The sequence below is a fragment of the Scyliorhinus torazame genome, chromosome 28 (assembly GCF_047496885.1).
Source record: "Scyliorhinus torazame isolate Kashiwa2021f chromosome 28, sScyTor2.1, whole genome shotgun sequence".
NCBI classification, from domain to species: domain Eukaryota; kingdom Metazoa; phylum Chordata; class Chondrichthyes; order Carcharhiniformes; family Scyliorhinidae; genus Scyliorhinus; species Scyliorhinus torazame.
In genome coordinates this window covers 31,482,707-31,494,786 of record NC_092734.1, presented here as the reverse complement: position 1 = coordinate 31,494,786, position 12,080 = coordinate 31,482,707, and the positions used below count along the sequence as shown (strand labels likewise).

General features: G+C 48.5%; 1 protein-coding gene across 2 annotated transcripts in view; it reads left to right on the top strand.

The window, feature by feature from the left end:
• The window catches only part of cuedc2 (CUE domain containing 2), a 103,507-nt gene that overhangs the window by 37,584 nt on the left and 53,843 nt on the right, over positions 1-12,080 (top strand). For both annotated transcript variants that reach the window (XM_072491806.1, XM_072491805.1), the window contains exons 6-8: positions 1,160-1,330; positions 6,545-6,594; positions 8,332-8,392. In XM_072491806.1, coding sequence (XP_072347907.1) covers positions 1,160-1,330; positions 6,545-6,594; positions 8,332-8,392 — 282 coding nt within the window. The remainder of the gene's footprint in view (positions 1-1,159; positions 1,331-6,544; positions 6,595-8,331; positions 8,393-12,080) is intronic.

The window sequence follows — 12,080 nt, the reverse complement described above, 5'->3', positions numbered from 1 at the left end:
TACATACGCTAAACAATGGAAAACTTTGTGTTGATACTGAAAATAATAATTGCCATTTATTTTGTTCTTTGCTTAACGGTTATTCTGCTTGGGCTGTGGATAAAGTTGTGCGATCCCCTCAAGATGTTCAAGGTAGATTCCTGACTGACCTAGCTATTGGACTCCAAGCTTCACCATTGGTTCAGGTGCCACGGGGTGGTGGAGTATAAAAGTAAAGAAGTATTGTTGCAATTGTACAGGGTTGTTGGTGAGACCACATCTGGAGTATTGTGTCCAGTTCTGGTCTCCTTATTTGAGGAAGGATGTGGTGGCATTGGAGGCAGTTCAGAGGAGGTTCACCAGATTGATTCTGGGGATGAAGGGATTGACGTATGAGGAGAGATTATACTCGCTGGAGCTTAGAAGGATGAGAGGGGATCTGATCGAGGTGTATAAAATACTAAAAGGGATTACTAAAGTAAATGTAGACCAAATGTTCCCCCTTGTGGGGAAATCTAGAACGAGAGGTCACAGATATAGGTTGTGAGGCGGTAGATTTAGAACTGAGATGAGGAGGAACTACTTCTCGCAGAGGGTGGTGAATTTCTGGAACTCGCTGCTCCATTGTGTGGTGGGATCTGAATCATTAAATGGTTTCAAGAGGGAGATAGATATATTTCTGATTTTTAAAAATGGGTTTAAGGGATACAGGGAACAGGTGGGGAGATGGTTTTGAGACCAGGACGAGATGCAGCCATGATCTGATTGGGCGGAGCAGGCTCGAGGGGCTGAATTGCCGACTTCTGCTCCTAATTCCTATGCCATTCGATCGTTTAGATCCCCCTCGGCAGTCGGGCAAGTTTAATTTCTCATTAGAAAGGCAGCTCTTCCCTCAGTACTACAAGTGCCAGCCTCGATTACTCGCTGAATTCTTGCAATCAGAGCCCACCACCTTCTGACCTTCCTACCTATATCGTTTAGGTAACCTAACGTTTAAGTGTGGTGACCCAGTCACTCAGTGGAGCTCACCCCTATCCAGATTCTATTATCGGGAATGATTTCTTTTTTGTTGGTATTTGATGTTTTTTTTTTGAGGAATGTCTTGGCCAATATTCCTGAGCTACATCTGTTCTGGATCTAACATTGCGGTGCTTCGCTTGGCTTTTTCTGTTGTTTTTAGGTAGGTTTTGCCACGGAGGAGGATGGAGTCCAGCTGCTTGTCGAGATGTTTCCCTCCTGCAGTCTAGTGGTGGTGCGCCAGGTTCTGTCTGTGACTAAAGGCAACTTGGATTACGCTGTGCAGTTAATAATGGAGGGGGCAGTACAACAACACGACACTGCGATTCCGGAGGTAAGTCCAGGCGTTAGAGCAAGAGATCAAAGCAATGAATAGTCTGTGCTGGTTTATTCTAATTCATGTTGAATTACCATTTTAGTCATTGTTCCCAATGTTTTTACAATGCTTTCAACTGGAAATGGTCTCACCGATCTGCATATCTGATAATGACAGTGCAGTGGTGAGGGAGCGCTGCACTGCAGCAAGGGGCAGTACTGAGGGAGCGCTGCACTGCACCAAGGGGCAGTACTGAGGGAGCTCTGCACTGCACCAAGGGGCAGTACTGAGGGAGCACTGCACTGCAGCAAGGGGCAGTACTGAGGGAGCTCTGCACTGCACCAAGGGGCAGTACTGAGGGAGCTCTGCACTGCAGCAAGGGGCAGTACTGAGGGAGCGCTGCACTGCACCAAGGGGCAGTACTGAGGGAGCTCTGCACTGCAGCAAGGGGCAGTACTGAGGGAGCTCTGCACTGCAACAAGGGGCAGTACTGAGGGAGCTCTGCACTGCAGCAAGGGGCAGTACTGAGGGAGCGCTGCACTGCATGAAGGGGCAGTACTGTGGGAGCTCTACACTGCAGCAAGGGACACTACTGAGGGAGCGCTGCACTGCAGAAAGGGGCAGTACCGAGGGAAAGCTGCACTGCACCAAGGGACACTACCGAGGGAGCGCTGCACTCCACCATGGGGCAGTACTGAGGGAGTGCTGCACACCACCATGGGGCAGTACTGAGGGAGCGCTGCACTGCATGAAGGGGCAGTACCGAGGGAAAGCTGCAATGCACCAAGGGACACTACCAAGGGAGCGCTGCACTGCACCAAGGGACACTACCAAGGGAGCGCTGCACTCCACCATGGGGCAGTACTGAGGGAGTGCTGCCATTGGGGATGTAACCTAAATGTCCATTGACTTTCAGCGGGACTGCAAGATCCCGGCTGAAGACGAGACTGGAAAATTGTGACAACCAAGTCTGCCCAAACCCCCTTGAAACGCTTTGCATCTTCCTCACAACACACATTCCCACCCAGCTTTGTGTCATCCTCGAACTTGGAAATATTATGTTTGGGCCCCACATCCAAATCATTGATGTTTATATTGTGACTGTTGGGAACTTCCAAACCACCGCCAGCTGCCCTATCAAAAGGTCATCATTGACTCGGAGATCCAACACCGGATCAGCTGCCCTATCGCCGTCTTCTGTGAACTACAGCAGCGGGCGTTTGACAACAAGGACCCACACAAGTCAACAAAAGCCTGAACGCACAGACTGCTTGTTATCACAACAATGTACTGCATTGAGACTTGGACTGAACATTAGCGACACATAAGGGCGCTAGGGCAATTCCTCGTGCCGCATCCTTTGCATTCAATGGGCGGGCCATCGAACAAAGGCTAGTGTACTTCCCGAAGCTAGTTCCACAGACAAAACTCCTGCAAGATCAACTTTGATGGACTGGACATGGTGCCCGGACGGCCGGAAGCTATCTCCCTCGCCAAGTCCCGTTTCCGGAATCTCAAATGACCACCGTTCCAGGGGAGGATGAAGGAAGCGCTTCAGAGATGCTCTGAATCTCTGTTTGAAGCACAGCAGCATTGACATTGATAACTGGGAGGAGCTTGCTGCCAATCGTTCAGACGGGTGACAACTTGTCCATCAAACCGCGTCACACCTTGAGTCACAGCGTCTTAATGCTGAGGCAGATCCGCAGCAAAGAGGAGGAAGTGAATTCTGTACTCTTGAATTCCAAGGATCTGCAGGTCGAGGATCGTCCTGCTCAGTCACCTGATCCCTCGCAGAAACCCGCAACTCTAAACGTCACCTCAAATTGAGGGACAGCCATCAACCTGAATATCCGGCCGCTATTTGTCCTACACTTGGAGTGGTGAATGACGGTTCTCCATAAGTAGGTGGGGTTACTGGGATAGGGTGGAGGTGTGGGCTTAAGTGGGATGCTCTTTCCAAGGGCTGGTGCAGACTCGATGGGCCAAATGGCCTCCGTTTGCGCTGTAAATTCTCTGATTCATAAGTTCAACTTCAGCGCTGTATTTATCAGTGACGTGGAAACTTTGACCCAATAACATAGTTGATATTTGGGTCATGTTTTGTTTGCCTGGGTGCTGTCTATATGTGTTTGCGAACGGGGGATATTTGGTTGTTTCTTTCTTGACCACCATGTTTCTTAATGCAGCGAGGCCTGTGCCGTGGTTTAAAACTGAGCCAAGTGACTGGTCCTGCTTTGTGTCCAGGTGTACGGCCGCGATCTACCCCCCCCCAAATCCCCTCCACCTCACCTGTCGCACCATGCCCACACTCACAATTCTGAGTGATGGTGCCGGGGTTTAGATATTTCAGTAAGCTCAGGGAAGGTGGTAAAAGAAGGGGAGGGGTGACATTGTTAGTCAAGGACAGTATTACGGTGGCAGAAAGGACGTTTGATGAGGACTCGTCTACTGAGGTAGTATGAGCTGAGGTTAGAAACAGGAAAGGAGAGGTAACCCTGTTAGGGGTTTTCTATAGGCCTCCGAAAAGTTCCAGAGATGTAGAGGAAAGGATTGCAAAGATGATTCTGGATAGGAGCAAAAGCAACAGGGTAGTTGTTATGGGGGACTTTAACTTTCCAAATATTGACTGGAAACGCTATAGTTCGAGTACTTTAGATGGGTCCGTTTTTGTCCAATGTGTGCAGGAGGGTTTCCTGACACAGTATGTAGATAGGCCAACGAGAGGCAAGGCCGTATTGGATTTGGTACTGGGTAATGAACCAGGACAGGTGTTAGATTTGGAGGTAGGTGAGCACTTTGGTGATAGTGACCACAATTTGATTACGTTTACTTTAGTGATGGAAAGGGATAGGTATATACCGCAGGGCAAGAGTTATATCTGGGGGAAAGGCAATTATGATGCGATGAGGCAAGACTTAGGATGCATCGGATGGAGAGGAAAACTGCAGGGCATGGGCACAATGGAAATGTGGAGCTTGTTCAAGGAACAGCTACTGCGTGTCCTTGATAAGTATGTACCTGTCAGGCAGGGAGGAAGTGGTCGAGCAAGGGAACCGTGGTTTACTAAAGCAGTCAAAACACTTGTCAAGAGGAAGAAGGAGGCTTATGTAAAGATGAGATATGAAGGTTCAGTTAGGGTGCTCGAGAGTTACAAGTTAGCTAGGAAGGACCTAAAGAGAGAGCTAAGAAGAGCCAGGAGGGGACATGAGAAGTCTTTGGCAGGTAGGATCAAGGATAACCCTAATGCTTTCTATAGATATGTCAGGAATAAAAGAATGACTAGGGTAAGAGTAGGGCCAGTCAAGGATAGTAGTGGGAAGTTGTGCTTGGAGTCCGAGGAGATAGGAGAGGTGCTAAATGAATATTTTTCGTCATATTCACACAGGAAAAAGACCATGTTGTCGAGGAGAATACTGAGATTCAGGCTACTAGACTAGAAGGGTTTGAGGTTCATAAGGAGGAGGTGTTAACAATTCTGGAAAGTGTGAAAATAGATAAGTCCCCTGGGCCGGATGGGATTTATCCTAGGATTCTCTGGGAAGCTAGGGAGGAGGTTGCTGAGCCTTTGGCTTTGATTTTTAAGTCATCTTTGTCTACAGGAATAGTGCCAGAAGACTGGAGTAGAGCAAATGTTGTCCCCTTGTTCAAGAAGGGGAGTAGAGACAACCCCGGTAACTATAGACCAGTCAGCCTTACTTCTGTTGTGGGCAAAATCTTGGAAAGGTTTATAAGAGTAGGGTGTATAATCATCTGGAAAGGAATAATTTGATTAGAAATAGTCAACACGGTATTGTGAAGGGTAGGTCGTGCCTCACAAACCTTATTGAGTTCTTTGATAAGGTGACCAAACAGGTGGATGAGGGTAAAGCAGTTGATGTGGTGTATATGGATTTCAGTAAAGCATTTGAAAAGGTTCCCCATGGTAGGCTACTGCAGAAAATACAGAAGCATTGGATTCAGGGAGAATTAGCAGTTTGGATCAGAAATTGGCTAGCTGGAAGAAGACAAAGGGTGGTGGTTGATTGGAAGTGTTCAGACTGGAGTCCAGTTACTAATGGTGTGCCACAAGGATCTGTTTTGGGGCCACTGCTGTTTGTCATTTTTATAAATGACCTGGAGGAGGGCGTAGAAGGATGGGTGAGTAAATTTGCAGATGACACTAAAGTCGGTGGCGTTGTGGACAGTGCGGAAGGATGTTACAAGTTACAGAGGGACATAGATAAGCTGCAGCGCTGGGCTGAGAGGTGGCAAATGGAGTTTAATGCAGAAAAGTGTGAGGTGATTCATTTTGGAAGGGATAACAGGAAGACTGAGTACTGGGCTAATGGTAAGATTCTTGGTAGTGTGGATGAGCAGAGAGATCTCTGTGTCCATGTACATAGATCCCTGAAAGTTGCCACTCAGGTTGAGAGGGTTGTTAAGAAGGCGTACGGTGTGTTAGCTTTTATTGGTAGGGGGATTGAGTTTCGGAGCCATGAGGTCATGTTGCAGCTGTACAAAGCTCTGGTGCGGCTGCATTTGGAGTACTGCGTGCAATTCTGGTCGCCGCATTATAGGAAGGATGTGGAAGCATTGGAAAGGGTGCAGAGGAGATTTACCAGAATGTTGCCTGGTATGGAGGAAAGATCTTAATAGGAAAGGCTGAGGGACTTGAGGGTTTTCGTTAGAGAGAAGAAGGTTAAGAGGTGACTTAATTGAGGCATACAAGATGATCAGAGGATTGGATAGGGTGGACAGTGAGAGCCTTTTTCCTCGGATGGTGATGTCTAGCACGAGGGGACATAGCTTTAAATTGAGGGGAGATAGATATAAGACAGATGTCAGAGGTAGGTTCTTTACTCAGAGAGTAGTAAGGGCGTGGAATGGCCTGCCTGCAACAGTAGTGGACTCGCCAACACTAAGGGCATTCAAATGGTCATTGGATAGACATATGGACGATAAGGGAATAGTGTAGATGGGCTTTAGAGTGGTTTCACAGGTCGGCGCAACATCGAGGGTCAAAGGGCCTGAACTGCGCTGTAATGTTCTATGTTAATGTCCCTGACTGCCTCGGTACTGAGGCAATCTAAGCAGACTAAGTAACCCACGACTCCGGAATCACTGACAACGATCCTTTAGCTGCTTCGCTCTGGCCCCAGATAAGCCATTAGTCAATGTAAACAATGGGTAGATTAAGAACAATGCTGCAAACTCCATTCACCTGTACGATGCTTTGCGTTTGCTTTTCAGGAAGCTCATCCAAAAACGGATAAGAAAATCAAAGCCAGCATCTTGGAGAAGTGAGTATTCCGACTGCGGACAGCTCACAAAGCCTTTCTTTGGCTGGGGAGGAAGGGAACATGCGACCGATCACGTTTCTGTAGCGTTTCACGTGTACAAAGCCACGTCTTGAAACCATTTATAGGTCACAGGGAAAACATTTATGCCAAGCTGGAGCGGGAAAAGCAAAGACACAGCGAGCAAGGTTTAGAAGAAATCTTTTTAGAACTAGGGAGGGAGATACTTATTTCCAGAGGACAGTGACTGACAGGTCAAACACCGTTGTTGGACTGGGGAACACGCTGTGACATGGGCCGGGGACACGCTGTAACGTGGGCCGGGGAACACGCTGTGACATGGGCCGGGGAACACGCTGTGACATGGGCCGGGGACACGCTGTCACATGGGCCGGGGAACACACTGTAACATGGGCCGGGGAACACTCTGTCACATGGTCCGGGGAACACGCTGTCACAGGGGCCGGGGAACACGCTGTCACAGGGGCCGGGGAACACGCTGTCACAGGGGCCGGGGAACACGCTGTCACAGGGGCCGGGGAACACGCTGTCACAGGGGCCGGGGAACACGCTGTCACAGGGGCCGGGGAACACGCTGTCACAGGGGCCGGGGAACACGCTGTCACAGGGGCCGGGGAACACGCTGTCACAGGGGCCGGGGAACACGCTGTCACAGGGGCCGGGGAACACGCTGTCACAGGGGCCGGGGAACACGCTGTCACAGGGGCCGGGGAACACGCTGTCACAGGGGCCGGGGAACACGCTGTCACAGGGGCCGGGGAACACGCTGTCACAGGGGCCGGGGAACACGCTGTCACAGGGGCCGGGGAACACGCTGTCACAGGGGCCGGGGAACACGCTGTCACAGGGGCCGGGGAACACGCTGTCACAGGGGCCGGGGAACACGCTGTACCATGTTACAGCAACAGAGCGGGTTAGGGTGGGATTTAAAAAAAAACACAATTATTAGTCATGAGCGACACTGGCAAAGCCAGCGTTTGTTGCCCATCCCTAATTGCCCTTTTGTAGCAATTTCTAGTTTTACGATTTCCAGTGTTAGTTTGCAAGAATAAATTAAACCCCTCCCATGCTTCTGAACTTGTTTCTCCAGGGCATGAAGAAGTGTCTCCAATTGAATTGACAGCTGCGACCCAATTTCAGGATTCTTGTCATCCCAACGTGCTCCAAGTTTACTCTTGCAGTTTAGTATCTGAGCCCAGTTGATGGAGACGGCTCGAATATCCGAGCTCTTTTCTAATTCTGTGGTTAGCACTGCTGCCTCACAGCGCCAGAGGCCTGGGTTCAATTTCAACCTTGTGTGACCGTCTGTGCGGAGTCTGCACGTTCTCCCCGTGTCTGCGTGGGTTTCCTCCGGGTGCTCCAGTTTCCTCCCACAGTCCAAAGATGTGCAGGTTAGGTGGATTGGCCATGATAAATTACCCCTTAGTTTGCAGGTTAGGTGGGGTTACGGGGTTAGGGTGGGGGAATGGGCATGGGTGGGGTGCTCTTTCAGAGGGTCGGTGCAGACCTGATGGGCCGAATGGCCTCCTTCTACACTAGAAATTCTATATTTGTTACTATTTAACCAGGCATTTGATGTGGAAAATGTTATTTTGTATTTAGTTTAGAAAATACACGCTACCAAATCAAACAAATCCTGTTTCAAATATCTTGCCTAGACTGCTGCAGACTGTGATAATCTTCCGGTTTAAAAAAATGCTTTTTACTGTGATATTCCAGATATATGATGGTGGATAATGAGGACGATGTCAAAACGCACAAGCCTATTGCACCCAAAGAGGTAAGAAGCTATCTGGAATATAAATATTGTATCGGAACTTAATTGGCAACACTGCCCACGTTGAGCTTTATTACCCCCCCCTTCGCCCACCTGATGTATCTTTCAAAATCCGTCGATGACCCCACTCCATCTTCCTAAAGTGCAGGCGGAGGCCATTCAACCCATCTTGCCCGTGTTAGCTCAACTTGTCTGGCCCTCCCACGCCCCCACAGATTTATTCTTTTCAAGTATATACTGAATTCCCTTTTTGAAGGTTGCAATTGAATGTTCCGAATGCCTTTTCAGGCAGTGTAGCTCCAATTCTCCCCCCCCCCGAAAGACGTGCTGTTAGGTGAATTGGACATTCTGAATTCTCCCTCTGTGCACCCGACGAGGGGATTTCCACAGTAACGCCATTGCAGTGTTAATGTAAGCTCTATTCAAGAACAAGGAAGTTATAATATGCCTTTAGTGTATTGAGTATACTTTTAGGCTGCACACTTTAGGTTTAATGTCGAGGCCTCGGAGAGGGTGCAGAGAAAGATTACCTGGGTTGAGGAGCTTCAGTTATGTGGAGTTTTGGGAAGCTGGGGCAATGGGCACAGGTACAATTGGCCTCCTTGGGTGCTGTTTGTTAGGAATAATCCAAATGATAATGTGTGTGAGGAGAGACAGAGAATGGGGAGCTCTCTTCAGACCCGGTTAATCTCTCTACTGTGTCAGAGTCCTTCCTATTATTTCCTTTGTTCCCATTTATTGAATTACTTTTGGTCCATGGATGCATAATTGGAGTGTGCCTTTAAGAGTGGACTTGAGCTCAGGCAGCCTGCTAGTCAGGGACAGTGTGCTCCAGGTTTTAATTTTTGGAAAGGAGAAACAGACTTGTGCAGCGCCTAGGGAATTTTTAAAACCAGCTTTGGAGGAAGTTGGTTCGATTGGCTGGCTGACAACCTGTGGGTTGGCCAGAGACCGTTTTCTAGCTGACCACAGTCCGTGATTGGTTCCTGCGTGATGCCTCTGAGTGAGCTAGGCAGAAGTGGTGGAAGGAGGAACTCTCTCTCTCTCTCTCTGCTGAAGGGGCAGCATGGTGGTTAACACTGCTTCCTCAAAAAGGGCAGCACGGTGGTGCATTGGGGTTAGCCTCACGTCGCCGAGGTCCTAGGTTCAATCCCGGCTCTGGGTCACTGTCTCTTTGGAGTTTGCATATTCTTCCCGTGTTTGCGTGGATCTCGCCCCCACAACCTAAAAAATGTGCAAGGTAAGTGAATTGGCCACGCTAAATTGCCCCTTAATTGGATAAAATGAATTGGGTAATCTAAATGTATATTTTTTAAAAAGCACTGCTGCCTCAGTGCCAGGGCCCTGGGTTCAATTTTGGCCTTGGGTAACTGTTTGTGTGGACTTTGCACATTTTCCCATGTCTGCGTCGGTTTCCTCCCACAATCCAAAGATGTGCAGGTGAGGTGGATTGGCCAGTGCTAAATTGCCCTTAGTGTCCAGGGGCATACAGGTTAGGTGGGGTTATGGGGCTCTTTCAGAGGGTCGCTGCCTTCCCAATGGGCCTCCTGCACTGTAGAGATTCTATGATTCGAAGTGCTTTATTGGCACATCTTTACTATATATTTGAAATGATCTTGAAACTACAGAGAAAGTAGACGCCTTGCCAGGGGAAACTATCTCAAGCCTAGAAGGAATAAGTATCGAAACAAAAGCATGAACTCCTGAAAGACATTAACTGGAAGCCAATCTAGTGTGATATATATTATATATTTATATATTGAGTGGGCGACTTGGAAAAGGGGTTAAGTTGGTAAAGGGGTTTTAAGTAGTTGGTTACATTTTTGTTAGTTTAATTATAATAGTTAATTAATAAAAGGTTACAAACCTGGTTACTGCAGCCAAGGTGCTCGGGTATTTTAAAATAACTTCTAATTTCACTTGCATTGCGAAACTGGATCAAGTGGGGTTGGAATTGATCGCGCACTAGCCCAGGTTGTCGTACCAACTGGCTCGCTGCTCCAAAATCAGAGCATGCCAGGGCTTCCTGCAGGGGCATTCCTCTCTGCTGTCCAACTGGGGGGGGGGTTGCTGAAGAGACGGGGTCAGCCAGTACTAGATATCAGCCGTGATCGCCCTTTCTGAAATGTCAAAGGTAGCCAGCCTTCTCACGAGAAGGTGAGGCCTGGCAAATGGCGCAGCAGGAGTCGCTCCACAATCCAGGTTCAGAGATCATGAGTGCTCCCACTGCGCTGTAACGGGTACCCTTTCACATTTGGTTAATCTGGCATGTTGGTACTTTTTCCCGTGCCTGATGTAACATGGCCAGATCTGCACAGTGTGAAATACGAAGCTCGAGTGCAGTTAACAGACCGATGCTACTTGTATCCATTAAGCATCATTAGCTTGGGGTGACATCTGTCTGATACAATATGCCTTGCTTCCTCCATGTTCAATAAGGACCCCAACCACAGTACCAGTTCTTTATTTCTCACTGAGCTTGGTCCTCTAGATAGCATTATGCGCCTTTCTGGTTTGTACCCACATGAAATGATCTGATATCACTAAGGACATCTGTAGTGGGCGGCACGGTAGCACAAGTTGTTGTGTTGCCTCATATCGCCAGGGTCCCAGGTTCAATTCCCGGCTTGGGTCACTATCTGTGCGGAGTCTGCATGTTCTCCCTGTGCCTGTGTGGGTTTACTCTGGGTGCTCCGGTTTCCTCCCACAAGTCCCGAAAGATGTGCTGTTAATTGGACATTCTGAATTCAATCTGTGTACCCGAACAGGCGCCAGAATGTGGCGACTAGGGGCTTTTCACAGTAACTTCATTGCAGCGTTAATGTAAGCCTACTTGTGACACTAATAAAGATTATTATTATAGTCCGTAACAAGACCCACATCTTAATCTGGACTGAATTCAAACTTGGACAGTGGTCCAAATTACTGAATGAGCAGTCTCTTAACGATGATGTGAAAGTTATACGAGCAGTTATCTTTGTCTGTGACTAGTAACAGTCAATAATTTCACAATCTTCCTGCTATGCTTCTTTTATTCAGCTATGCAAACCTGAGGTCTTAGCGGGCCCACCCCAGATTCTGCACTGAAGGTGGTCGGGTAACATTAACCAGCTTTATTTTTTTCCTGCTAGGTCTAGTTTGAGCAGGAAGGGTACATAGAACATACAGTGCAGAAGGAGGCCATTCGGCCCATTGAGTCTGCACCGACCTACATTAAGCCCTCACTTCCACCCTATCCCCGTAACCCAGTAACCCCTCCTAACCTTTTTTGGACACTAAGGGCAATTTAGCATGGCCAACCTGCACGTCTTTGGACTGTAGGAGGAAACCAGAGCACCCGGAGTAAACCCACGCAGACACGGGGAGAGCGTGCAGACTCCGCAGACAGTGACCCAGCGGGGAATCAAACCTGGGACCCTGGCGCTGTGAAGCCACAGTGCTATCCACTTGTGCTGCCCAAATAGACAATGGATGTGAATGGGATTTATTACCAAGCCAGCCAAGTTGAAGATTCACCTTTGCCCCACCAAGCACACACTCTAGACATGCCGGCTTACACTAAAGGTAAAATAACGCTGGCTCTCGTCTCGACCCTAGATTCAGTCTTGCTCACAGCCTCAACACCCCAAATTCACCCGTGTAAATTTCCCATCGCCGACAATTGCCCGGTGTTAGGTGGTGATAAATGGGC